Source organism: Xylocopa sonorina, chromosome 9 (assembly GCF_050948175.1).
Source record: "Xylocopa sonorina isolate GNS202 chromosome 9, iyXylSono1_principal, whole genome shotgun sequence".
Classification (NCBI taxonomy): Eukaryota; Metazoa; Arthropoda; class Insecta; order Hymenoptera; family Apidae; genus Xylocopa; species Xylocopa sonorina.
The window spans coordinates 8,634,481-8,659,733 of NC_135201.1; the positions used below are offsets into that span (position 1 = coordinate 8,634,481).

A 25,253-nucleotide genomic window follows, 5' to 3' on the forward strand; every position below is an offset into this window, starting at 1 on the left:
TGTAATATAATTCTTTTAGAAATGCATTCAATAGACTTCTTGAATATCACTCAGAATCAATTCAATCCAAGTGTACAAATGAATTGTAATAAATATTTAATTATATATATCTTTTTGTATTTAATTTTGCAATTTTTTCCTAAAATGAAAAAATAATTTACAAGTAATCTGAACAATTTTTTGAATGGCAGTTTTAAACAAAGAATAAAAACAAGTAAAAACATGATTAGTTTAGTTGCTTCGACTATTGGTACAATCATTATATAACTATAGTCGTAGCAGAGTAATATGGAGATCTCAGATTACTGTTTATTATAAAAAGTAATTGTTCAGAAAAGTTGATATTATATAATTTGAAATTCCGAATTTAATAATTTTATGCCCTTTTGTTAGCTCTATCAACGTGTTAAAATTAAATTATAAATTTTTGTTAACGGCCTACAAAAGGTAACATTTTTTTTACGTTATTTGGATTGCACTATCTTTTATCTTTTTACTTTTTTTCTTCACAGTCTTAACTTTCATCATAGTCTTCCCAGCTTTCCCCTTTACGGGTACAGACTTTTCCTTTAACGATTTCATTTGTAACTTCATTTCGGTTTTCGATAATTTCTTGCCTTTTATACTCTTTACACTGAGCTTGCTGTCTTTTTTAACTTTGGTAGTACTTGGAATCGCTATGCCGGGTCTTACGCAAGACCCGGGTAGCTTGTACTAGGCAGTAACTTTCACTTTTTTTTTCCTCTTTTTCTTCTTCTTATCGTGATGAAGTTCTTGTTTTTTCGCTATACAGAACGGACAATACCAATCGTCGTTATCCGCTGGTGGTACTTGCATGCCAACGCAGACCCTAAACAGTTAAAAATAATTCAATTAACTACTAGTAATAAAATCACGTCTATTTTTGTTGGAAATGATGTGACAGAGAAAATTTTTAATCTAGCCATATAAAAAATCACTCACCAATGGTACCATGCATCGCAATCGTCGCAACCAACCATAGGTGAGCCATCATCTTGATTACCACATCCAGGACATATCCAAACTTGAGTACCACCTTGATCCTGAAAGACTCATATCACGATAAAAACACAATATATTTCACTTTTGTATCATATATTCAGATAACTCAACCCATCTTTTGCATTTTTGTTAACATGTTAACAATATATTATTAAAGAAATTTATGGCACGCATTAAACTTTGATAATTCAAATATTTCATTCTGCTGTTTATGAAGTAGTAAAAAAAAATGGTGAAATTGATAAAGAAAAATATCCCAGCAAAAATACTAAATGGATGATGAAATTTGTTACATCTTGAAATGAATGAACTGCTTTCCAAATGTTATATATAGATACATTTTTATATAAAACATGATGGAAAGCACTAGAATAAGCATGTACAACAGTTCAAAAATAGTTTTAATACACAGTTGTTTACACATGAACATATAATTTTAGCAAGCTGAGATATGAATGAAAAGCAATCAAAAGTTGAATTGAGATGAAATATTTATGAAATGATTATTAGAAGAATTTATCGATTAGGTAGTTAATAACTTATACTAAATTGGTAAAGTACCTGTTATGAAGCTAGAATATAAATTATACTTCTTAGTTACGAAACAAATACTTTAAAAGTATAGTATAAAATTGATATAATATATAGGGTGAAGCATGTAACACGATTACCTTAAAAAATTTTATTAATCAAGACTAGTGAAGGCACTAATAAAAATTAATAATTTGAACAATATTTTTTAATGAACTATTCAAAGTAAAAATTTTTAGTTAGAGACGATTTTGTGATATTATTAAAGAAAATTGAATAACTTTTAAGATGATTGCGTTACGTGTTTCACCTTGTATATTTATACTAATTGTCATAAGCAAATTGGGACTTAACAGAATAATGCATGTACATGTATGGTTTACACATGACTTAGTATACATGAATGTAAATAGGGAAGGAATATGTTTAGATATAAACTGTTGATCTGCGGTAATTAAAGAAATTTTCACTTGGCCGGCAAATGAGCTACATCTTTTATAATGAACTGTTCATCTGACACCTTACTTTCTATAACTGTTTATACAGCGATCAAACTCGTCAATCCAAAAGGGGATAATTACCTAATTCTTTAGAACGATCTATTTTGTCAGAATTAAATACTATTAGACAGACATTTGTACATCTCCAGTTAATACAAATGTACTTTGATCTACTTTACAAAGTATTTTGCAAAATAACTGACTGCTTTTACAATGAAAAAATGTACCTATAAATAGGACTATATATGAATAAAAAGTTAATAAAATAATTATTATACATATTTAAGTGTACATATATGTATATATGTAGGTATGTATGTATACAAAACAATGCACAATGTATGAACATCAAGCCATACATTAAAAACTAGATATATTTAAAACTAATGAGCATATAACGATTATTGTACAAATAATACTTTAAAAAATATCATTTACATTACTGATGGTACTGAATGTATTTAATTCTTATCAAATAAATGCAAAAATTGTATAATTTTCTATCTCTAATTTTAAACAAGACAATAGTGAGGATCCATTTGAAATGTTACTAGTATAATAATATTGGGAAATACAATTTTTTTGGATTAATTCCTGTAAATTATTGTAAGCATTAATTTCGTGCCTTCCTATTTTTAAACAAAGCTATAAAATAATCACAATAGAATCTAAAAAATGAATAATAAAAGACAGCTTGAGCATTAAGCTGAAGCATTATTTATGCATTTAGAAATCAAATTCTCTTGAAAGTAACATGACATTTTTAGTATTTCTTAAAAATTTATTAACGTATAAACTAAAAAAGCTTTGCTCATTTTTTGTTAATTACTTAGAAAACATGGAACATTATGCATTTTTAGTAGCATATATAATTTCTACGGCAGGGTTGATACGCGAAGAATTCATTTTAATATCATCAATTGCTCCAAGAAGAGAAATTACAGATTTCTTATATACATATTTAATTACGAGTATGTTATGGTTACTCTCCAATAGCTAAAAATTTAGTTAATAAATATATACAAAATAGTCTATTCTGTGATAAAATGTGTAAAACTTTTCATAATATAAATATATTAATTTATTTATACAGTTATAAGTATTTTGTATGCACCTTATAAAAAGTTATGATTTTAACACCGAAAATAGAACACCTATCTAAAATCATAGTCATAAATTCAGGCAGAAGCTAAAAAAACAACGCACAAACCCATGTATGTCTATTAAATTGACACAGATAGAAAATAGATGGTACTTTACAAGGAGTACCTAAAGACTTTTGTTTAGAATGGGAATGTACTTACCACAGTAGTGGTTGGTGTTGGGGGCAGCGTGATCCTGCCATTTTCTTTGTCTTCCTTAGCATCATCCTTTTTAAGAGCTGCATCTGCTTTCGTCTCTGTGCCGTTAAAACCGTTGGTTATATTCCTAACTGTTTTGCATGCTATGTTTTAATAACAACATGCAAATTGCATGCAATCAACCAATCTTTTTCTAACTATCTTATATCTCCCTATTCTCTTTGAAACTACCAAACGTTTTGCTCTTTAATATCTTATGTTCTATCGCATTAATAATATCTATTGATTTATTTTAAGTAAATGTTACAATTAAATTCTTCCTTAATGAGAAGTTTTATGCTTCCTAAATGTTACTAAACTAAAGTAGAAATCGTAAATCTACCTAAATATTGCTAAAGTATTCTATTCGTTTTGAAAATAATAAAAATACGTTTCACACAAATAATTGTCATCGTTTCTTTTTATAACATGTTTACCCTGACCTTAACCCGAGAGCACTAGAAAACAGTGAAACTGTTGCTCTAGCAGTGTGCCTCAAGGTGTGTAGATATATTGGACCATGATTCCACCATGGAACATATAATTCCATTGTAGCACAAGGCTTGATGATATCTGAGCTCATACGTACTTTTGTCTTAGGAATCATGTTGAAGAAACATATGTTCACCTTTGAAACAGAATCTAATGATTTTCTGGCAATCCTTCTCACCTTATTTTATTATACTCTTCAATGAAAATGTTTTACTTCATTCATTATGAATAATGTATAATTTTTTTCCCCCTATTAAGATCAATTTGCAATCATTACATTACCTTGTTCAAACTAGGAATGCTGACATCATAAGAACGAATCGATTCGTCGAATGAATCAACCAAAAACGTCGCCTTATATAATCGACAGAGAAAAATGTGACTCTACAGGTTCCATAAATGTATAAGTACAAAAAAAAAATCGACTCAAACTCGGCACCCCTAATTTAAACTACGCAAAGTGTACCATGTGCGTTTGCATTGCAGAAGAAAATATTAAGGGAAGGAAAGAAAAGTTTTAAACACTTAAATAGCAGTGTAAAATGAGAAAGATCTTAGAACTTCGGTTTCTTGTAATTAATCATTTATAGAGATATATAGTTATATTAAATACTTGACACTAATATAATCTATGACCAGAGAAAGGCAATAAATAATAAATATTCCCAATATTATCTCAAGTAATTAAGTTCTGAGACTTTCAGTACAAGAACTTCCACCCACTGATCTCTATATATTGGCTTTATAAGCATCAGAAACTTCTGCTATGATAAGGACTGTCATCTTTAAGAATAAACCATGCATGCCATCTCAACAATTGTAAAAGTGCAACCATTCTAGCTTTGTATGATACGTTGAACTTGTAAAAAAGATGAATCTGAATAACGTGAAAAATTAATATGCCTTCTAATAATTCTACCTCCATTCAGGTGGCTTGACGTATAGTTTATTCTTAAATATAATAGAGCCCATCATCACGGATGCAGCAGGTCCATACCACATCTAGTTGAAGAGATCAGTGTTTTTTTACCTAACTGAAAGTGATAGAAGTACTAAAATTGGAAATAATTTTGTAAATTGATATTCATAACACGAAAATACATAACAAATCTAATGTAGGCTATGAAAGTTGTTCTACATACATACTTTAGAGACAAATGTAACTATATAACAAAGCAGGCCAAATGAAAATTATACCGTCACCGCAAGTCATGAATGCATAGAAAAGTAAAATAATGAAATATTAGGAAGCTGGGTTGTTGGATGGTGGGTGAAGTTCGAATGGTATCGATGGGTTGAGTTAATCATTGCAGCGAAAATAACATCAGTTACGTTATATGTATGTACAATGATTAAGATATGTAAGATCTCAAAATGAAATCTTTGATTGGAACTGAAATAAATTGTCTGATGTATACTCCTATTTGCATATTTTGATCCTTACTATAAATTATGAATAATGAATTCAACAAATGAGGGCTGTCATCTCAGCTTACTATAAGATTTAGAAAAGAATTAAACTAGATACAAATTTTTCCTATTTGAATCATTAACTAATTCCATGCAACGTCATCTTTTTGAAAATACTGATTACTTTCTACCTTCTATACATCTGTACGATTTTTCTCACAGTGACAAATTTAACAAGAAATATAAATCTACATTAATAAAAAGGAAACGAAAGGTGCAATTTATTTATTTCGACTATTGCAATGATAAATGAAAATAAAATTGTTACTTGATCATGGAAAAATCCCAAAATATGAATAAAAGAAAAATATTTGCAAAATTATTCTATTCGAATTTATAAGCAGAGACAGCCCTAAACGTGTTTTAACTTGAACTTTGTAGTACGCGATCTTTGACGTTATATTTTCAAATGACAACGAAATGTTACATTTGAAAATATAACATTTTTTATATATCTGAAATGTACATGATTATCATATAAAAACGTACTTACAAAATAATACGCCGGTTGTTGTTGCATCACAGGAATTGGGAACTTAGGAACAGGATCGAATTGAGACGGAGGAGTCTCTCTTTGAGGTAGGGCTTTGAAGAGAGATTTCTTTGCTCGAGGAACTGATGCGAGTGACACACTAGTAAGATTGGCAGAGATAGTATCTGTAGGAAGAGCAGGGCTTCCATCTAATGTTCCCTCCTCTGTTTTCTTACTTGCCGACTTTTGCTTCGGCGGCCGTGTTACTAGCGCCGATATTTTCGCCAACTCCGGACTTGGCTCCCGTTTTGTCTCATCCTCAGGTTTCTTCAGCAGTGTCTTTATAGTTCTATAACACATTTCCCTAATAATATAATATATGCATTATTAAATACAATTGTTTGTACTCAACATTGAACACATAATACACTACTCTTTAATGAAAATAAATAAGAATTAATTAGCAACATAAACAAAAGATAAAGCAAGTCAATAAGAATTGTCATCTAATGAGAACTTGCCAACTTCAACAACTCTATCAGAGACTATTGTATTTAACACTAAACATTTTACACTAAAATCCACATATAATGAGTTCATTTAGATGATTATTCTCATTGATAAGATTTTAAAAAATGTAAGAAACCAGTCAATTGCTAAGAAAAAGAAAAAAAAGAAATACTAAGAGCTTACATTTTCTTCATTGGAGCAGTGTCTGGTGTTGGTGGTCTTGGAGAAGCTGTTCCTAATTTTAGAGTTATTTTTGGTACAGCTTCAGAACTTTTATCTTCTTTCTACAATAAAACGATATTAAGGCATCAATTTCTTAATTTCGTATTCTATATCTTACAAAAATGATAGAGAAGTGAAGTAACAATAATTATAAATGGTAACTTTTGTACCTCTTTCTCTTTTCGCTTATCTTTCTTTTCTTTCTTTTCTTTAATTTTCTCTATTTTTTCCTTCTTATCAATTTTATCTTTCTTCTCTTTTATTTTCTCTCCTTTCTCTTTGTGCTTCTCTTTCTTATCCTTCTTTTTCTTTAATTTATCTTTTTTCTCCTTTTTATGCTCCTTTGATTTCTGAAAATAAAACCTCTTATATATTCCCTTACATAAACCCCTGTATTCTAAAGAAGAACCCCTCTCAATGCGAAAGAAGAATTTAAATAATTGGTAAAGTAGACAATTACCTTGTCATTCTTATCCTGCTTTTCGACTTTAGGATTTTTCGAAGGTAATAACGGCACGATAGGTACTTGTGCGGGATACGTAACTGGTGCTGCGAGTGCAGATGATAAAGGCGGTGCAATGGTACTTGTAGGAACTGGCGGAGGTATCTCTTTCTCCTGTTTAATCGCCTTCGATTTATCCCCTTTCTCTTTCTCCGGTTTCTCATGTTTTGTCATCGAAGGTGTCGCTTCGATGGAGGCAGATGTCGGTGGGAGTTTTTCACGATCGAGAGACTTAGTTTTCGGTGCGGTCGGGAAATCATCTGATTTTGGTGGTAAGTTTAAAAATCGAGATGGCAATGGCAAGTTTGGCATTGCCGGATGTGGGCCGGCATTGCCTCTTCCTAAAGGCAACGGAAATCTGTGGAACATGGGATGAGGTATTAGACCGGGTGCAGGCGGGAATGTTGGGAAAAAAGGAAACGGAAGCGTTGGTGGGAACGCTGGCTCTTTGGGGATCTGGGGTTCAGGTGCCTGCGGAGTTTTTGGTCGATCGAGTATATCCAATTCTGGCGCATCGTTGACAAGCTTTGTCTGAAAAACGGTAACCGCATATCGGCGATGTCTTTCGGCCTCTTCTCCGAGCAATAGTGCTCGTATACGAGCCATTCCACGTCAAATCAATTAGGGAAATTAAAGTATGTACGTAAAACTTCAACATTCTAATTCGGTTCTTGAGACACTCGATGTCGACGTTTCGAAGAAATAAAAAAAAAAACCTTGCACGAATCTACTTCTTTAGATGATTAGAAACTATTGTGATGAACTACAAAATACTGTATGATTCGATCTGGAATGGTTTGTACGTATGAATGTACGGGTGCACTTGTGTTAATATCACGTAACGTTACATACAGAAATCAACGTACCTTCTTTGGGCTAACGCAATGCTTTGGGCTTCTTGATTTTAATTCCCTCTTCTTGTTGATCTTTTCTTTCCTCTTTTTCTTATGATCCGTAGGGGTCGTTGGCATATTTAATTCTGGAGTTCTTGGCGTGCTGGGAGTTCCCGGTGGCGACATATCGTCAAATATGTAAACATCCGGTCCTGGACTTTGCAAATCAATCGATTCACCTACATCTGGTTGAATATGGACGTCCGGTGTGTGCGGAGTTTTCTTTTCCTCTCGTTTCGTATCGTTATCCCCGCGTTGTGCTTGCTTCTCAATGTTTTCATCGATCACTAAACCTGGTGAACTTTCCCTCGAGTCAAGCTCTTTGTATTTATGTTGTTCCATTGTCTCCGCTTTCTCTTTATCCTCGCGTGGTTTCGAGATCTTTTTAAAGATGTTCAATTTTTGCTTGTCTGGTTCCGATGGAAGTTTATCGATATTGTCCTCTTTCCTCTCATTCGATGGCGATGACCCGCTAGTAAGATCGACCACTTTCTCCGGTTTCGTCTTTGGTTGTGTGCTTTTTTGCAATTTCGGGCTACCAACCGTCTTCGGTGATATTAATTTAGGAGTAGACGGCCTACTCGATGAGCTAGGCATGGTACTTTGTAATTTTCCACCTCCCGGCTTTAACGGTTTCAATTTAGCAGATTCCTTCATGGCGGCTAACTTTTTTATCCTGTTGTCGTCTATCTTGTCCGGTTTAAATAATTCTTTAGCGCGGTTCTTTTTCTTGTTCTCTTTGTCAAGTTTGCAATCCTCTGATGCTTTCTTTATGATCTTCTTCGGTTTCTTGTCATACTTCAGTTCCGGGGGTACCATGGGATAAGAACTAGGCTGTGGTGAATCTGAACGAGTCTGGTGAGGTGTCCTTGCCTCGGGTAGCTTCCCTTCCCGAGCAGGGGATAAAAAACCTGAAGTAGTCATCATCACACTGTGGATCTCACGTAATGGCCTACCCTCTTCTAACACTTTCACACGTTTTACTATGGGGCTTTCGAATGAAATAGGATCCCCTGGTCGCTTAAAAACTACTTGAGGTGATATTGCATGAGGAGACACATTGATGGAACTGTTGCTCGATGTTCCATTACTCAACGTTAAGTCAGACGATCTATTCATTAAATTTTCAGTTTTCTCTGCTACATATTCTTCTGCAAGATAACAATTCATTTATTATCTCTACATCATAATAGTTTCATGAAGTTTGTATATCAGGCATAAACATAGGTTTGTGCAAATAACTATTTCATTAATCAATGATAATTGATTCTCTTAAAGAAAATTGATATTACATGGCAAATGAATGTAAGTAATCTCCTAGGAATCTTTCATATAATTATGATATACTTTACCTTCGGTGTCAGGATACATAGCCGGTAGATGTTCGTGTACATGTACTGGCCTCGTTACAACTTCCCTACTCCCGGGTTTTAAAAAGTTCAAATGATTTTCATGTCGAATTGGAAATTTTGGCACTGCCACCGGACATGATACTGAATCTACATTCTTAATATATTCTGCTAATTCTTGTATATCAATATTCATATGTCGAAATGCTAAACCTAGGTCATTAAGATTTGCTTCCGTCCTTCCCACTGAAAACACATTTGTAATGGTATATCATAAAAGTCAATAAAAAGAGACTTGTATACAATATATGTATCAGCATACAGTTATAAAATTATTTGCAAATTATTGCTCGAGTTACTTACAAATTTCTGCATATTGATGGGTTAGCTTTGAGATACGCAAAATGTATTCTTGCATAAGATCGACCATAAATTCTAAGGGTGTAGAGTTAATCGAGTGCCATCCGATCGTTTGACAAATTTGAGCAACCACCATTCTTAAAACACTTCTGCTATATTCTGTTGACATTTTCAGCTAGGAAAGAAAGGAATAATTAATGTTTACTTATTCACAACGAGAGCAAGATAGCGTACGAAATAATATTGTAAGGAGTATTTCTAAAAAATCTTTTGGTAAAATATAGTAAGATCTTATAGATTATTTTAACTATGAGATCTATAAGAGAATTAATTGCGAGGAAAATTTTCCTCCTTACTTACCAACGTAAAAGAAATTGTACAGGTTCCTAACTCTTCCGACTCAACAATCTAAAACGCGTACATTTCTACTACACTACTTCGTTCAGCACTTCGATGTTAAGTTGTGCGACTCATTCCGGTAATAACGCATATCTTATTTACGAGACGTAACGAAGTGTAAATAACACAACGGGCATAAAATGCAATACACTCTTGGTACCTTCACATCTTCTTTCCAACGTATTTTTAATCCTTCGTAACCATTGATGCATATTACACACCATATACCATAATGGCGGAAAATATCTTTAGTCATAGAAGTAAAAAAAAGTAGTGTTGTCTTAATTCCGTTTGAACTCATTTACGTTCAACCGGATGATTTCGACAGATTTATGCTTTGAATAGCTCTTATCATTATTATTACATTATTTATTGTATACATTTAAAACGATATCATTGCGTGGATGTAATTTTACGTAACCATAAATTAACTGTATAACAAAGATTACTACGAAGCATGTAATCCTTACAACGGCGCTATTTTCTCTTTTATGGAGAAATGCAAGAGAATTACATTCCATGTTTGTTAATTTTGCACGAATTATAAAAAAGTGCTAACAATGTCAATATTTTAATCTATTTACATTAAATCCATAGACTAATGTAAAGAGAAAATTGCTCAGATGGGTGTATGGATTTTATTAGTATGTATCGCACAAAAGCATACCAATAGTCGCCTAACGAGAAACGACGGCACCAGATAGAGCCACTTCGCATTGGACTATAGCGACATCTACTTCCGGTAAATCGTTCCGCCAAAAATGCACTTCCTGCGAAAGCGGTTTTCCGCCAAAAAATAAAAATGCCTGGCGACCTCGATTCTTGTAATACAAACGCCATTTCTCTCTTCGTTCTTAAGAAAATCTCATTCGTTGAAAAAAAAGAAGCGAAATAGAATGTTACTTCTCCTCCTTGTTTTTTGTTTTATTATGTACATTATATTGTTTCATTAAATCATTAACTATATACAAAGTTTGTTATAAACATTGTTCTGATCATAGCATTTTTCAGATATTACAAAGGTAAAATTTTTCGCATCTTTTTGAACATCAGTTACCTTAGCTAAAATGATAACATGTCCTTTGCTTGCACTTGCTTTACGAACCTGCAAAATTTAACCAGAGTCGGCATCGAATATTTCGCGAATGTTACTTTGTTAATGAAAGTTATATGTATTATGTATATTCACATGTACATACATTATAAAACTATTATAAATATATGTGTATATGTATATATGTACAAACATTGATGCAAAACATTTATTAAATAAATATTTGTCTCATCACACATTATGTGTCTCATTCTGTTTACACACATATATTTTTTCTGTTAAGACTATATAAAGATTATTTATGTAAGATCCTCCATGCTCATTTAATTCCATTTACCTTTTCCATATACTCTATATTATTAATTACAATTTGAACAAATATATACATATAAATAACCAAACATACATTTCCAAACTATTAACTAATTATCTTTAATTCCTTTCAGATAGAAACAATAGAAGTTATTATTTTTATACAACAAATTTTGAAGTTCATTCATTACATACAGTAACTTCTCATTAGTTATACAAAAGCTGGTTTTCATCATACCTATGCATATAATCCAATAGATGGTATTAAATTGTGCACCATCATTTCCTTTTCGTATGTACTATATCATCCTGCATAGTTTGTAATGTTCCATACTTTGCTTCAAGTTTCGCAAGTAACTCAGAATCATCAAAATTTTCAGTTTCTTCTATCTCATCATCATCTTCTTCTTCCTCTTCTTCTTCTTCTTCTACTTCTTCTTCTTCCTCTTCCCCCTCCTCGTCTTCTACTTCTGAACCCTTATCTTCTTTTAATTTATTCTTTTGTCCAATACCAATTTCGCTTTTTTTACTCATTTCAATTTCTTTATATTTTCTTTTACTCCAACCTTCTTTTCTATTTTCTTCTTCTTCTCTCTGATCTACTTCCTCCTTTTCTTGTTCCCCTCCTTCACTTACTTCTTCTTCATCTTCTGTTTCTTCTTCCTCTTCTTCCCAATCCTCCACTTCTTCATTTTCATAATCTTCCTCTATATCAAACTCTTCCTCCTCTTCTTTATTTCTTTCTCCTTGGTTCCCTATGATTTCCTCTTTTTCAGTTTTGTCTTGGCCTTGTGTTTTATATTCTCCTACTTTACAAATCCCTTCGTTTTTCGACATTACCTTTTTCCCCACATCTTTTGTCTCAGATGAAATTACTTTAGATTGACTTTGAACAAAGTTATATTCTAAACACCAACAAAAGTATATGGTTAATCAATATAATAGTTTTATATTATCCTTTTAATTATATTATTTTTCTATTAAACATTATAACATTTTTAGATACGAACCATGAAATTAAAATTAATATATGAGATGTATGTGAAATTTTTATTCGATAGGAATGAAAATACGAACGATAGAAATTTGGAATTTTTACTAAATGTCTACTTATGATATTGTTCAGAAAAACAAAGGTATTACAAAATTTACCATTGTTCCATCGTTTCACAAGGACAAAATGTGCAGCAATAACAAGTGCCACACCAACTCCAAACTTCATTGCCACTGTAACCATTACATGTTATTTCTCTCTTTCACATTGAAGCTTGAAAATATCAGAATACATATATAAAATAAAAAAAAATATATTTAGTGGTTATACTTTTCTATATTCACATTATATTTGTCAAAATATATAAGAGCATGGAGGATCACTTTAAAATATGAAAAGAGTGTACAAAGAAAATTCACTTTACTTTAATACTTCACTCACCGCTAGCAGATTCCTCTTCTGATTCTTCCTCTTCTGGTTTCACATCTATATCATTAACAAACTCTTCTGGTTCTGTAGTTTCTACCTAATATGAACAATTTGTGAAGTTGTAGACTAATTTATGTAAAAGTGCAAATGTATCATATACAGATACAAGGTGTCCATTCTGAATCAGGGTGATATTCCCAAATAAAAAGCAAATGCAGTAGAAAACCGTTCATTAAAAGAGTGAATATGATTAAATACCACCAATATGAATACCTCCTTCAGAATGTAAATGAAAATAATTTACCAAATTTAAGAATCTAAACGAGAATAATCTATCAAATGTGCTGGAAAAGTTGTTCAGTTTACTCCTAAGATATCTAATTATGCTAATTTTACCTCTTCTAATGGTTCGATATTGTTGTCATTAATTTCATTAATACCAGGAATGTTTACAAATTTCTGAAACATATCCTCATTTTCTGGTATTTCTATTATTTCATCGTAAGGATTAATTGTTTCATCTGAAACAGTTTGTTCATCCAAATTCCTCTCTTTACTAATACCAGAAATCTCTTCTAAGACATCATCAGGATCATCAAATCCTTGTGAATTTGCATCTTCATCTTCTAACATATCACTTGTTTGCTTTCTTTCTTCAGATTCTTCCTCATGACTTGCATCAATATTGTCTGTTAGATTTAAAAATTGTAAGAACATTCAAAGTTTAAAGAAATTATAAAATTACAGACATAAATTTTAAATATTAATACCTTCCTCACTTTGAACATCTTCTCTATCCTCTTCATTTGAATCATTTTCAATTCCAGTTTCTTCTTCTTGGTCTACTTCTTCTTCTTGGTCTGCTTCTTCCTCTTGATCTGCTTCTTCCTCTTGGTCTGCTTCTTCCTCTCCACCTGCTTCTTCCTCTTGATCTGCATCATCTTCTTCATTTGACCCTTCATCTTGACCTTCTTCTTCAGCAGAAGCTTCACTTTCTAGTTCCTCAGTTCTTGTTTCTGCGCTATCAGTACTTATTTTTGTCTCATCTTCAATTTCTTTAGTACCTTCCTCATGTTTAGCATCATGTAGTTCTTCATCCGTTAAAGATAAAGAATCATCTACCCATCCTTCGAAAATGAACGCCCAGCGGGATGACTCTAGCGGTGTATTGACTTATAACACAAAACATGTAATGTAAAACCACATATTATAGGAAGTAATAGAAGCTATTTAGAAACCATATTTTTATCTTTAAAATATAAATAATGCAAACTTTGCTTACCATCTGTAGTGCCTCTATGCTCGATGATAACTACACCGACTATACCAACAAGCACTGTTAGTACAACAAAAAATACAATACGTGCACACCAGTGTCCGCCTGTACTACTTTCTTTATAAACATGTATCGTTACGTTGTCTGCTGAACTTTCACTAATATGTCCTGGTGTAGGTGGAGGTACAACATTATCTTCCTCATCTAAATATCATATAGTACATTAAATAATTTGTTGGTGATCAAAAACAGGTATAAATTAATTGTTACAGTGTGCTATGAAAATTATCAACAAAAATAAGTAAATTTCTACACATTACACTACATTTGTATACAAACTATGTATACTATACTTTTACTACAAATTATCAATGACTGAGAAATGATTAACAGAATGTTCTAAAGGTTATTTTTAGAATTTTTGCACAACGATTTTTCACAAATATAGGAAGCAAAGAACAAAATTACAGAGTCGAGAGATAGATGCGCTTTAAAACCAGCATAAAGAGAACAGTGTCATTTTCACGATTCGTGTCATCCGCACAATACATCACTAGCAAACTTACTCGTCACAACAGTCTTCTCTCCACATATCAGAAATGTTGCTTGATATTACAATTAGTTTATTTACTAATTACATAAAAAAAAATATGAATGTATATTAACTGTATGGTATATGCGTGTCATATTTTTAAAATACGTAAAATATATAAATAAATTCGCAGAAAATGTTTTTAGATTGGATAATGCAGGCTGATCTATTTTTGAAAGCTAAAAGCTAGGCTGATCAAGCTTCTAAAACCCTGTATTTTCTAATTTCAGCAACATTGCCAAATATGCTTGAAAATATCTGCTAAACTTCGCATTCAATATTTAACGTATTATAATAGGATAGTTTTACAACGCAACAAACAATTTCAAATATACAGCCATCGACTAAAATTGTTAATTCACAGCGATGGTTACAAGTTTAAGTAACAATTGTGAACGATTTTACTTTTTTAAATAGAAATAAGTGACACACGACATAAAACTGTTTAGTGCGCTTTTGTTGATCTTTATAAGATCGCGGAGTTTTCGTGATTATACTTTCACGAAGAGTTCTACCAATTTATTGAACAATCAGAGAGTAGAATATAAAGACACTAATCTCTTTGGGAAATGATTATGAAAATCATTCATTATTATTAGCTATTTACTATTACGTACCACTAATAAAAGCTCACAAAGAATACGCGAATTACAAGTAATAGGGATAAAATTGTATAGGGTTTACTATATAAGATACATTATGAAATAAAGTATGTCTATACATCGTACATACGCTTTTTAATTATTCTACGTACGTATTATGTAATATTTCGATAATAAAACTTTGTAAAATTGATAATCGGCAAATAATGTTTCGCAAAAGTGTCGTATTTAATGGTTTAATGTTACTTTCCTACTCATAAGTCTCGTCAGAGATGAAAGCAATAATATTGCGTTTAACTAATGGCAGAGAAGAATGTATATAGAGTAATGATGCGTGTATACATTTTGAGAAATAAAGGAAAAAATAGGTCTGACATCGAGATATTTACATCTTTACTGCGATTGTCTAAAAACGCGTTTTCTGGACCACTACTCGTTCGTATCGATAAATACAAAAAATTGAAATTATAATAATTCTCTCACACTTTCAGTAGCCTATATTTTACCCTTTTTACGTTTCTTCTCTTTTCGCTTCCTTGCTTGGATATCGCCAGACATCTTCTGCCGGAAACTGTGCCTATACTCTTTTCTTTTTCGCAAACAGACAGGCACAAAAGATTAAAGTATTCAAAAAGTCGAACGACGAACCGCCTCAATAATAATTTGATTTGTAATGACCTTAACAAGTGTTGACATAATACGAAAATCCCTAGTTTTAACGCTTGAACATTTCTTCGTGTTAGGTTCACACTATTTTCGCACACCTCTTGTTCTCTATTCAAAATTGAAAGAAAAAAAAAAATATACAACACACATGTAATACATAAACAATTATTTAGCGAGTAAAAATAGTTTTAATCTATTATTAGCTTATTTTATGTACATACTTTATTATTGAATGGAATAGAAAATGGCAAAGAAGGATTTAATAATAGATTAAACTAAATATTAACAAATTTATAACAATATATTTTGTAATAACTATTCTATTAATATCTATATATATTTATAAAATTATAAATTTGCTTTCATAAGTACGGAAAGTTATATATTTGCAGACATTACAAATAATTCCTTTCATTCTTGTGATTACTGTTTCTTCTTCAAATTTTTCGTTTAAATACATCTTGATTCTTTGTGAACAACAAAATTTTGCCTCAATAGAAATGTATTGCATGGAAAATTTGTATTGTTATTTATTACTAGTAAGAGGTAAATAAGTACATTAGATTGAATTCATGATGTTTTAGTTGCCTAAAAATATGAATTCTAGTTTTTGGTAATAAAATTTCCTTTGAAATGCACAAATTTATTATTCACATTTAAATACTTTGTGCGTGCAATCATAGAATTATGTATAATATGTATCATAAGGTATCCGATTTCATTCAACAGTTTAAAAAGTGTTACAATGTTATTCACTACCAGTCAGATGTAATATAAAATTATGAATCTATACAATATAAACAAATTAGTGTTTATTATTCTTTCCAGAATTATGTATAACATACGTACATACGCGTGCACACGCACTTAAAATTACAAAATTTGTTTTCCTGCATTTATTGTTTGAATAACTCCAAACTATTTTTAAGATATATATGTATATATAAAGATTTAAAGAAGAACACTCTTAACACTGTTAATGTAAGAGAATGCTATTTTTAATGTGATCCTGTAGAAGTGTTTTTATTAAACAACGAGCACAAATACTATTGAGTACATATTCTTTGAAAAGAAGTTTTGTTGTACATGTCTATCAACATCTGGTATACGATTTGAAGTTTTAAAATGTAATTCTTGTGGAAGATGAAAAATTTGTAATAAATGCCGATTAAGAGTTTCGCACTCTCAGAGGAGTATATTATAGAAAATTATCACAATAACATGTATTTTTTACATTGAGAGATGAATAATATTAATCGTTTACAACGTTTAACAAATTGAACAAAAACATAAATAAAAATTTTTCTAAAAGAGCAGTCTTAATTATATTAATAAGATCATTTCGCAACTATAATTCTTCCAACCTTGTTAAATGTTTTAAATCGTAAAAATGATTGAAACATAGATAAAAACTATAGTTATAAATTGTTTATGTATGTATATATATATATGTGTGTATATATATATATATACATATATGTTAAAGTACAATAATTTCTATTTACAAATGTATATATGCGCATAAAATGACATCAATGCAGATGAATCTAACGTAATTTTGTGCACTTGTTTAAAATAAATAATATTCGATTCAGTTGGTTCGATGTAGAAATATCGTTCGTAAAAATTAAATGCAGCGATAGATAAACATATATCTCTGATTTATACAAATCATTACACATACATACTTAAGGCATAAAGAGAAAAAGATAAAAATAAATAATATGAAAATGTTACAGTGTTTAACACTTTGTGTGACTCTTGATTACACGAGAAAGAAGGCCTAAAAGATAACAATATTTATAATATTATACATATCTCTCTTCTGTAAATTATATTAAGATACAAAGGCAGACTTGGAAACCATCGTTACCGTTTGTACAGATTAAATTATTAACTGTATCAGTTTTACGTTTGATATATACAATATATTGCGCGTTATTTGATTTCAGTATATAAAAATTATTACAACTAACATTATATTTCTCTAATATTCAAGTACAATATGTACTATGGTATTTTGGTTGTTTTCACAAGCATCTAGAAAATAGAATTATACAAATACTATTAATTGTTAGAAGTATAACGATTAAATATAAATTACCATAATCTTATAAAAAATATAAACGAAACGCGATAATTATAAATTAGAAATATATTGTACATTAAATGTGCAACTGTCTTAATGATTATTGGTCATGATATCATTCCTTTAATAATGATGAGATTGCTAACTTAATCTACTAATAACACAGTTCACTACTATATTTATTTCTTGCGCTTGTGTATGTCTGGCTTGCTTACAATAAAACATAAATAAATAAATAAAAAATTTTGTTGTGACAAAGTGTCATATTCTGCGGCGCACGATAACGAAATAGAAACGTTTCAATCACTTTTCGAAACATCGCCTACTGAGACGTTATTTCAATTGGCAACAGAATTGTGTAAAGCTAATTTAATTAATATGATCGTTCAAAGAATTACAAGATATATCAGGTTTGTCACCTCTAAACTTCGTTACTGTGCATTCGTTCAATCTTTTGGTATGGTCATAGTTATTGAACTTTCTTGGTAATGACACGTTAATTTCATCTGTTGTTAATAAACTAGAACTATCCAAAATTCTATTGTTCTCTAAATTTACATTTTTCTCGGAATTATCCGTTATGAATGCATTATTTAAACTATGATCAAACGTTTTGAGATCGTTCTGGATACTTCTAATAGTGTCAGTATTATTTTCGTACCGTCTTAGTAAATTGTTTTCGTTCTCATACCTATGGTGAATCGAACCAGAATCTAAACACTTCCTAAATGTTCCATCATACGATCGTTGATCCTCTATTCGCTTGGAAAGCCCGCTATCGTAACAATGATCTGTTTCTATATAATGCTGACTTAAATGGTCCAGTTCATAAGCACGTTTTGTTAATTGACTTTCGAACCCTGCTCTAGCGGCTAAATGGAGGTAATTGTCATCACCAATTGGAGCTTGCCTAAATTAACAAGCAACAATATATTTTACAATTACAATAACTGAGCAATTCTACGTTGTCGAATTAGACAGGTATAGTTCAGCTTCCATTATTCAAACTTAATGTATATCCAGTAGAATGTAAAAACAAAAGATATTTTATAACTGAACTAATCTATTAAAAGACTTACTTGCTTCCATATTTGGTATCGCGTGCTAGCCTTCTAAGATAGACTCTGTGCTCGTGCTGTAAAGCGTACGCAGCTTCCCTTAATACAGTTAAAGTTTTAATACAAGAAGGCACGTCCTCTATAGGAGATCCACCACCAGGTATAGTACACATTTCATTTGCCCCATAAACAGCTTGACACTCGCACGCATTCATTAGAGTTTCAAGCCGCGGCATATTCGTAAATATTAAAGAATGTATTCGTTGCAAATCTCTATCTGGATCTAGAACCATGCGTAATCCAGCTTCTACACCTGGCGATACTTCGCAACATCCTGGGGCTACCTCTGCTACTGCTTTGCAACTACAAGCAATATTTATTTAGCAACTGAAGGACAATATGTTGACTAAAATTATATCTCTAGATTACGAATGCTTATGTGAATTTATATTTTTGCTACCACTATTCACGGACAGTTCTGACACTTAAACGGTTAAATTTTCAATAATATAAACATCCGTAATTTAGATATCGTATTTAACATACCAAAGCCACTGGCCATTAATATATGCACTTGGATGATATTTTTCTAATCGATTACTATTTGTACGACAAATCTTTGTTAAAATATCAATCCATTCTTTCTCCTCTACACAATTTCCAGCTTGGACATATAATACCCTTTGCGATTGAATAATTTGGAACATATTTTTCATTTTAAAAGAATCCTCTTGAAGCTTCTCGACAGCTAAAATGTCTTCGAGCGATATTCTGCATAAAGGTTCTTTGCCTGCAAAATATATTATCCATGTAATTTATAAAAATTAAAAAGCAAGGCCTCGTATCTATAACACATCTATAACAACATATTTATTCACCTTTCGCTTTAGAATAAGTCAGATCTTGTGTTGTAAGCCTGAAGTATCTTTGTTTAAAATTTTTTCGACCAAACCGCTTTCTACCTTGTGCCCTTTTAATCATTACTCTGAAATTAAATAACAATAATTAGACTGATCTAAGTGTATCATGGAAATGAATAGTAACATTAAGGGTGTCATTACAGACCTCTTATTACAATCAGTAGTATGCATGAGGAGAAAATATATTCTATTAGAAATGCTTTTGATTAGCAATAATTATATTTGTGAATATAAAAGAATATAACTTGCCTTGTTAAAATTAATACTTAGCAACATACAGGGCAATAATATACAAACTATATGTATATACACACATAATTACACATATTTCTACTATTATTGTAATTATTGTATTTATAAATGAAATATTTGTCTATCAATTACAGAGTGAAGAGAATAATTGGACTTACCCTTCTTTTAATACAATTGGTTGTTCCTGTTGACTATTCGTTCGTTGCTTCGAGATACTGCTATTACTACTAGTAGATATCAATTCTAAAAATTGTTTAACCGCTTGTATATGCCTTTCTGTGTAAAATTCTCTGAAAGAATAATCTATAAATAATATACGAAATCTGTTTGTTTATATAACAAACCACAAAACAATATTTATTTCTGTATACCTGTACACACATTCCATGTATTCTTCTTTACATACGCTACCTGCTCCACCCCTACAACTCACTAGGTTCCCTAGACTTTGAATCGTTTTAGAAATTAATGTCAACGTTCGATTAGTTTGAGAGTCCTAAAATATAAGTAATAATTCATTTATAATCGTACAATAAATTCGTATTAATCGACTTGTTGTCTTTTTCTGATGACAATCTTACAATTTGTTCAGTAGTAATGTCAAATAATCTTGGGCCCAATATCGCAGGTGCAAAGAATCGTAAAAAAATAAATCCACTGATGACTGAATATCTTACTTCCTTATTTTTTGGAAAATGTGTCGCCGCTAGTTCTTTTAAGCACCAAAACATTTCGCACATTAACGGCGGACACCGTACACCAGAAGTTGTAATAGCAGTAAATATCCTTTCAACATATTCCTGTTAAATCATATAAAAAGACAGTTCATTAGTAGTTCAATATCACAATGAATATGATACAAACCAAAACATCTCGTACTATTAATTGTAATTTCATATACCTTTAAATTCGTCAAATTAGTTTGAATTGTATTCGCATCCTTTACCCTTGTTGGATCTATCTCACATGGCTTTTTCTCAGAGAAGACTTGCTCCATAGCTGGTCTGAGTGTACTATGTAAGTAGTGAAGACCAGCCAATCTCATACCTTCGTCCATCATTTTACTCACTAACGTATTACCACGAAATATTGTTGTTGGATCACTTTAATAAGAATCGTAAATTGCAGTCTACATATCATACAAAATACCATGAGTTGTTCGAAAAGTTCGTGTGTTAATTTCTTATACAACAATCTAATAGCATTTGAAACATATTTTTTAAACTATTTCAAAGATGATATTAATTTAAAAAAGGACACAAACTTTCGAGATAAGATGAGCGTGTATAAATTCATTTACTTACGTTAATTTAGAAATCTCATGACTAGCTAAAGCACGCATTACAGAAACTAATTGTCCATAATGTACCAACACCCTAACTAACGGTTGAGCAGCTTCCATTTTGCTTGCTACAATTTCTCCCAAAATATATACAGCAGAAGATGTTATTGGTTGAACATTGACGCTGTGTAGCAACAATTTTCTAAGTCTATCGTACATTGAAGATGGGAAAACATGATCTGCTGTATAATGTATCTTTAACCGCAATGACCCTAGTCCTGGGAGTGCACCAGGTGGTGTAGAACTGTTTGAAATTTTATTTGGACGATGTTTTACCGCCCTAGGTTGCAGAAAATACCTATAAACAATGAAAATACATTGCTTAAAAATGTATAAAAAATACTTAATATTCTAACAGTGTGAATTGTCTAAATTTGACAAATATACAAAAATTATAGTAGTTGTAGGGGAAGTACCATGCAGTGGTTGTACTAGTTGGTTGTTTTTGTAGGCCTCTTAAAGTAACTCTAACTTCACCAAGAAAAGCTGGTTCTCCCATACCAGGAGATGAATGCCATAAACCTACAACTACTTCACCCACTTCTCCACGTTCAACGGGATAATGGTTAATATCCTTCTCTTTGGATTCTGTTATTTCTAGCTACGGAAAAAAATTGGAGAACTAAATAATTATGTGAAAATATTTCGAAAAATACATGTTTCGTGCGTAGCGACTTAATAATACGTAAACATTTCATAATGCAATTTCATTTTACCTCAAAGACGAATATTTCGTTAAAATATGGCGATACTGTTTTTTTTTTTATTTTCGTGCGTTTTAATACTTGTTTACCATTACTATAGATGACTGTAACAGTTGCAAACGGATCACAGCCACCGTTTTTAACAGTTAATTCACTACATTCTATTATCCTGTAAAAATAATCAAGGTGTCTAGATATTCAATGTACTTTCAACTTATTTCCAGAGTATAGTTTTCCTACAATGATTGTAGAAAGAACTTAGTGCGTAAGAGTAATTTACCTTACTGTAAGTTTAGGTTGAGCGTTTCCAATCTGAGGTTGAAGAGCAAGCTCCAGATGTACTTTACCTTGCACTTCAGAATCAGCGTCGACTGGTCTCAAAGGAAACCAATGTTCCTTATTATGATACGTCGCTAAGTCTTCTCTTTTTATTGCTACCTTACCCAAAATTTTATCTTGTTTTAAATGTCTATCCCGGTCATAAACATAAATGCCAAGATAACGAAATTTCCTCGGTACTTCAAACTGGAATTCCTCTCCAAAAAATGGACTGTATCAATAAAACATATTATATAGATGTGTTTCCTTAAAAATAATGCTGATAGCTGAATAAAAGTAAAATTTACTTGAGAGTCCTTTCCATTGTAGTAGTCCTGAATATCTCCTCTTGATCCAGTGACAACACACAATACACATCTCTCGCACCAGGAGATCCATGATTTCTGCTTTGCAGATTTTTCACCTCACCTAAATATACATGATGGATTAAATTCTTTCTGTACGTTTCATAAAAATGAACAAAATGTTTACCATATACAAACTAATAGAAGTAACTCATTCCTTATTTATAAATTGAATAGAACTTCGCATTAAAAAATATATAAAAATCCAATCTTCTATAAAATCTGACAAACAATTAAAGAAACAGTATTTGATTAATAAAATAACAGTTTCACATTTTAAATAGCTCTAAATATAGTTCATAAGCTACGATATATAAAAACAAAAACTTGCAATTGTACCACATGTTTAATGTCTTATAAAACATATAAGCGATTAATAAAAATAAGTGATTAGAAAGACGTGTTATTTTAGTGGAACAAAATAACGTCGCTAACAGTATAAAAGACGTAGTAATTAACACATTGATTTTTGCATTCACAGAAATTTGTACTGTCATAATAGCGTGTGTAAAACTATGTCACGAACAAAACAATTCTCGATGTATTTATTGGTAAAACAGTGGAAGAAGAAAATTTGCAAGTTGCCGACCGTAAGAAGATCAATTAATATCCTCGTATTAAATAGTCATTTTATAGTATATCGATGAATATAAATCAATTCTGTTTAGTGTTAACTAATAAGAAACATATATTCGCATAGGACAACGATGCGTGGGAGTTGAAAATGTACGCGTACGTGTTGATCACTAAAATTTAGCAGAAGCACCATCATCGTAAGACTGTACAACAGATTTGTTAACCGCGTAAAAGGGATAATAAAATGCCTCGCAGGTCAGTGTGTTTTTCATTTAAATAATAAAGGCGTATAGTAGTAGAAGTCAAATTCGGTGACATCCCAAATGAATAGTAGCACGCGTGCACACGGAATAGATTTTTTTCAGATAGTATTTCTATAAAATCGACACATCGTACAGCTTCCCTAACTTTCACATTACTGTAAAACGACGTTTTTTAACGAGTTTTCGTACCAATTTTGATCTTTAGTCTTTCTTCAACGCGAACTAGGCGCGTCTCTTCGGCCATGTTACCTCCATGACACTACTGAGTGAGTACATGAACAGAATGCAAGGCGGTACGTTCATTCTGTGAATGGATTTTAAACAGGACCGTGCTAAGCTCCATACGCGCCCAATCTTCAATGATACGCACATCGAATATTTCTGAAAAGATTTAATAACGTTGTATTTATAGTGAATATTTAAACAAACAAATAAATATATACATATGATCAAACTATGATTACGCACAGTTTCACCATTTATCATATTATTAATCTTTTTTTCTTATTGAGAACATTTAATATTATTTTTATTAAAATTAGTATTTTATCATAAATTATTTATATTTTCTTATTGGAAGAAAGTGATATACTATTCGCAAAATATTATTAAACAAACTCGATCAATTACATTTGTATAAAATAATTCTTAACTTTAAATTGAAGATAGTATACAAGAAAAATTAACATTATTTAAAAAAAGTGCGTGTGCACGTGCTGAAATTTTAACATTTTAATATCAATAAAAAGATTCTGCTATTAATAAAATAACAAAGAGATAGACTGCATTGAATAGGAGAGGATATTATAATACTACAATATAAAATTAATGCATATCTAAGTTTAACACATGAACGTATTTTCTTAATGACCAATATCGACATGTATGCAGGGTAGAATTACTATTCGTGTAATTTCCTGTCCTTCTCAACACGCCTCTCTTGTACACTACCTATATTCTGTCTTTATTTCAATGCGTTAAGTTTATCTGCCTGTCGTAGAATGAGAACAAACTTGTATGTGGAGTATGGTTAACTACACTTGTGTAAGTGGTGAGCCACTTCCTGATGGCGCAATGGCCTGTTTCCTCTCCTCTCCGTTTCTCTTTGCTTCTCACTCTTTGTGGAACTCTATAAACCACGTTGCCTTCCCCTCCCGCCTTTGTTGCCTTTTTTTCTTTCTCTCTTTCTTTATTATCATCATTATACAATCGCAATGTGTGAAACAAGAATAAACGCACGAGACGTTCCATAGATATTTAAAAAGTATAAAACATTTACAATAAATTATTAATACTTATACAGTAAATTGCTATTCCCTGTATTCGTATACCGTTTGATAGAAAAAATTAAAAAATTGATATGTTTACTAGTACGCTT

The 25,253-nt window shown here is 31.3% G+C and overlaps 3 protein-coding genes across 16 annotated transcripts; all 3 read right to left on the bottom strand.

Moving 5' to 3' along the window:
* Nucleotides 1-291: 291 nt before the first annotated feature.
* Nucleotides 292-10,398, bottom strand: Taf3 (TBP-associated factor 3). 9 transcript variants are annotated; one of them, XM_076901453.1, is made up of 11 exons: nucleotides 10,025-10,397; nucleotides 9,668-9,839; nucleotides 9,308-9,550; nucleotides 7,929-9,106; nucleotides 7,021-7,593; nucleotides 6,712-6,910; nucleotides 6,522-6,621; nucleotides 6,065-6,192; nucleotides 3,359-3,453; nucleotides 964-1,064; nucleotides 292-850 (listed from the first exon to the last, which is right to left on the bottom strand). In XM_076901453.1, the coding sequence occupies exons 2-11, from the start codon at nucleotides 9,831-9,833 to the stop codon at nucleotides 715-717; spliced, it is 2,919 nt and encodes a 972-aa protein (XP_076757568.1). In that variant the 5' UTR covers nucleotides 9,834-9,839; nucleotides 10,025-10,397; the 3' UTR covers nucleotides 292-714. The 9 variants fall into 9 exon arrangements, with proteins under 9 accessions (XP_076757568.1, XP_076757561.1, XP_076757563.1 ...); XM_076901446.1 differs by having other exon boundaries at nucleotides 5,850-6,192; XM_076901448.1 differs by having other exon boundaries at nucleotides 5,850-6,192; nucleotides 6,522-6,622; nucleotides 6,731-6,910; nucleotides 10,025-10,395.
* Nucleotides 10,399-10,968: 570 nt separating this feature from the next.
* On the bottom strand, nucleotides 10,969-16,003 carry LOC143427382 (uncharacterized). 2 transcript variants are annotated; one of them, XM_076901457.1, is made up of 8 exons: nucleotides 15,829-16,003; nucleotides 14,135-14,332; nucleotides 13,623-14,024; nucleotides 13,249-13,541; nucleotides 12,865-12,949; nucleotides 12,582-12,656; nucleotides 11,668-12,334; nucleotides 10,969-11,168 (listed from the first exon to the last, which is right to left on the bottom strand). In XM_076901457.1, exons 1-7 carry the CDS (start codon nucleotides 15,878-15,880, stop codon nucleotides 11,709-11,711), a joined length of 1,731 nt encoding a protein of 576 aa, XP_076757572.1. In that variant the 5' UTR covers nucleotides 15,881-16,003; the 3' UTR covers nucleotides 10,969-11,168; nucleotides 11,668-11,708. The 2 variants fall into 2 exon arrangements, with proteins under 2 accessions (XP_076757572.1, XP_076757571.1); XM_076901456.1 differs by having other exon boundaries at nucleotides 10,969-12,334.
* Nucleotides 16,004-17,495: 1,492 nt separating this feature from the next.
* On the bottom strand, nucleotides 17,496-25,036 carry Rasgap1 (Ras GTPase activating protein 1). Of its 5 annotated transcripts, none has more exons than XM_076900849.1 (17): nucleotides 24,827-24,949; nucleotides 24,065-24,256; nucleotides 22,980-23,100; nucleotides 22,634-22,903; nucleotides 22,366-22,522; nucleotides 22,066-22,250; nucleotides 21,612-21,947; nucleotides 21,209-21,410; nucleotides 20,889-21,107; nucleotides 20,679-20,803; nucleotides 20,466-20,597; nucleotides 20,201-20,242; nucleotides 20,014-20,120; nucleotides 19,682-19,925; nucleotides 19,157-19,498; nucleotides 18,769-18,987; nucleotides 17,496-18,028 (listed from the first exon to the last, which is right to left on the bottom strand). In XM_076900849.1, the coding sequence occupies exons 2-17, from the start codon at nucleotides 24,117-24,119 to the stop codon at nucleotides 18,019-18,021; spliced, it is 2,766 nt and encodes a 921-aa protein (XP_076756964.1). In that variant the 5' UTR covers nucleotides 24,120-24,256; nucleotides 24,827-24,949; the 3' UTR covers nucleotides 17,496-18,018. The 5 variants fall into 5 exon arrangements, with proteins under 5 accessions (XP_076756964.1, XP_076756963.1, XP_076756961.1 ...); XM_076900848.1 differs by having other exon boundaries at nucleotides 18,739-18,987; XM_076900846.1 differs by lacking the exon at nucleotides 17,496-18,028 and having other exon boundaries at nucleotides 18,074-18,987; nucleotides 24,914-25,036.
* Between the last annotated feature and the right edge of the window lie 217 nt (nucleotides 25,037-25,253).

What these genes read in the sequence shown, in the direction of transcription:
- Taf3 (XM_076901446.1), bottom strand. Translation starts at nt 9,833, where the DNA reads ATGTCAACAGAATATAGCAGAAGTGTTTTAAGAATGGTGGTTGCTCAA. An exon ending in TATGTATCCTGACACCGAAG is followed by an intron (nt 9,107 to 9,307) that starts GTAAAGTATATC and finishes GTTATCTTGCAG; the next exon opens with AAGAATATGTAGCAGAGAAA. An exon ending in ACTGCTCCAATGAAGAAAAT is followed by an intron (nt 6,193 to 6,521) that starts GTAAGCTCTTAG and finishes TTATATTATTAG; the next exon opens with GGAAATGTGTTATAGAACTA.
- LOC143427382 (XM_076901457.1), bottom strand. Translation starts at nt 15,880, where the DNA reads ATGTCTGGCGATATCCAAGCAAGGAAGCGAAAAGAGAAGAAACGTAAA. An exon ending in GCATAGAGGCACTACAGATG is followed by an intron (nt 14,025 to 14,134) that starts GTAAGCAAAGTT and finishes TTGTGTTATAAG; the next exon opens with TCAATACACCGCTAGAGTCA. An exon ending in ATATCGAACCATTAGAAGAG is followed by an intron (nt 12,950 to 13,248) that starts GTAAAATTAGCA and finishes TGTTCATATTAG; the next exon opens with GTAGAAACTACAGAACCAGA.
- Rasgap1 (XM_076900846.1), bottom strand. Translation starts at nt 24,119, where the DNA reads ATGGCCGAAGAGACGCGCCTAGTTCGCGTTGAAGAAAGACTAAAGATC. An exon ending in ACATTACTACTGAACAAATT is followed by an intron (nt 20,804 to 20,888) that starts GTAAGATTGTCA and finishes CTTATATTTTAG; the next exon opens with GACTCTCAAACTAATCGAAC. An exon ending in ATTAATGGCCAGTGGCTTTG is followed by an intron (nt 19,499 to 19,681) that starts GTATGTTAAATA and finishes TATTGCTTGTAG; the next exon opens with TTGCAAAGCAGTAGCAGAGG.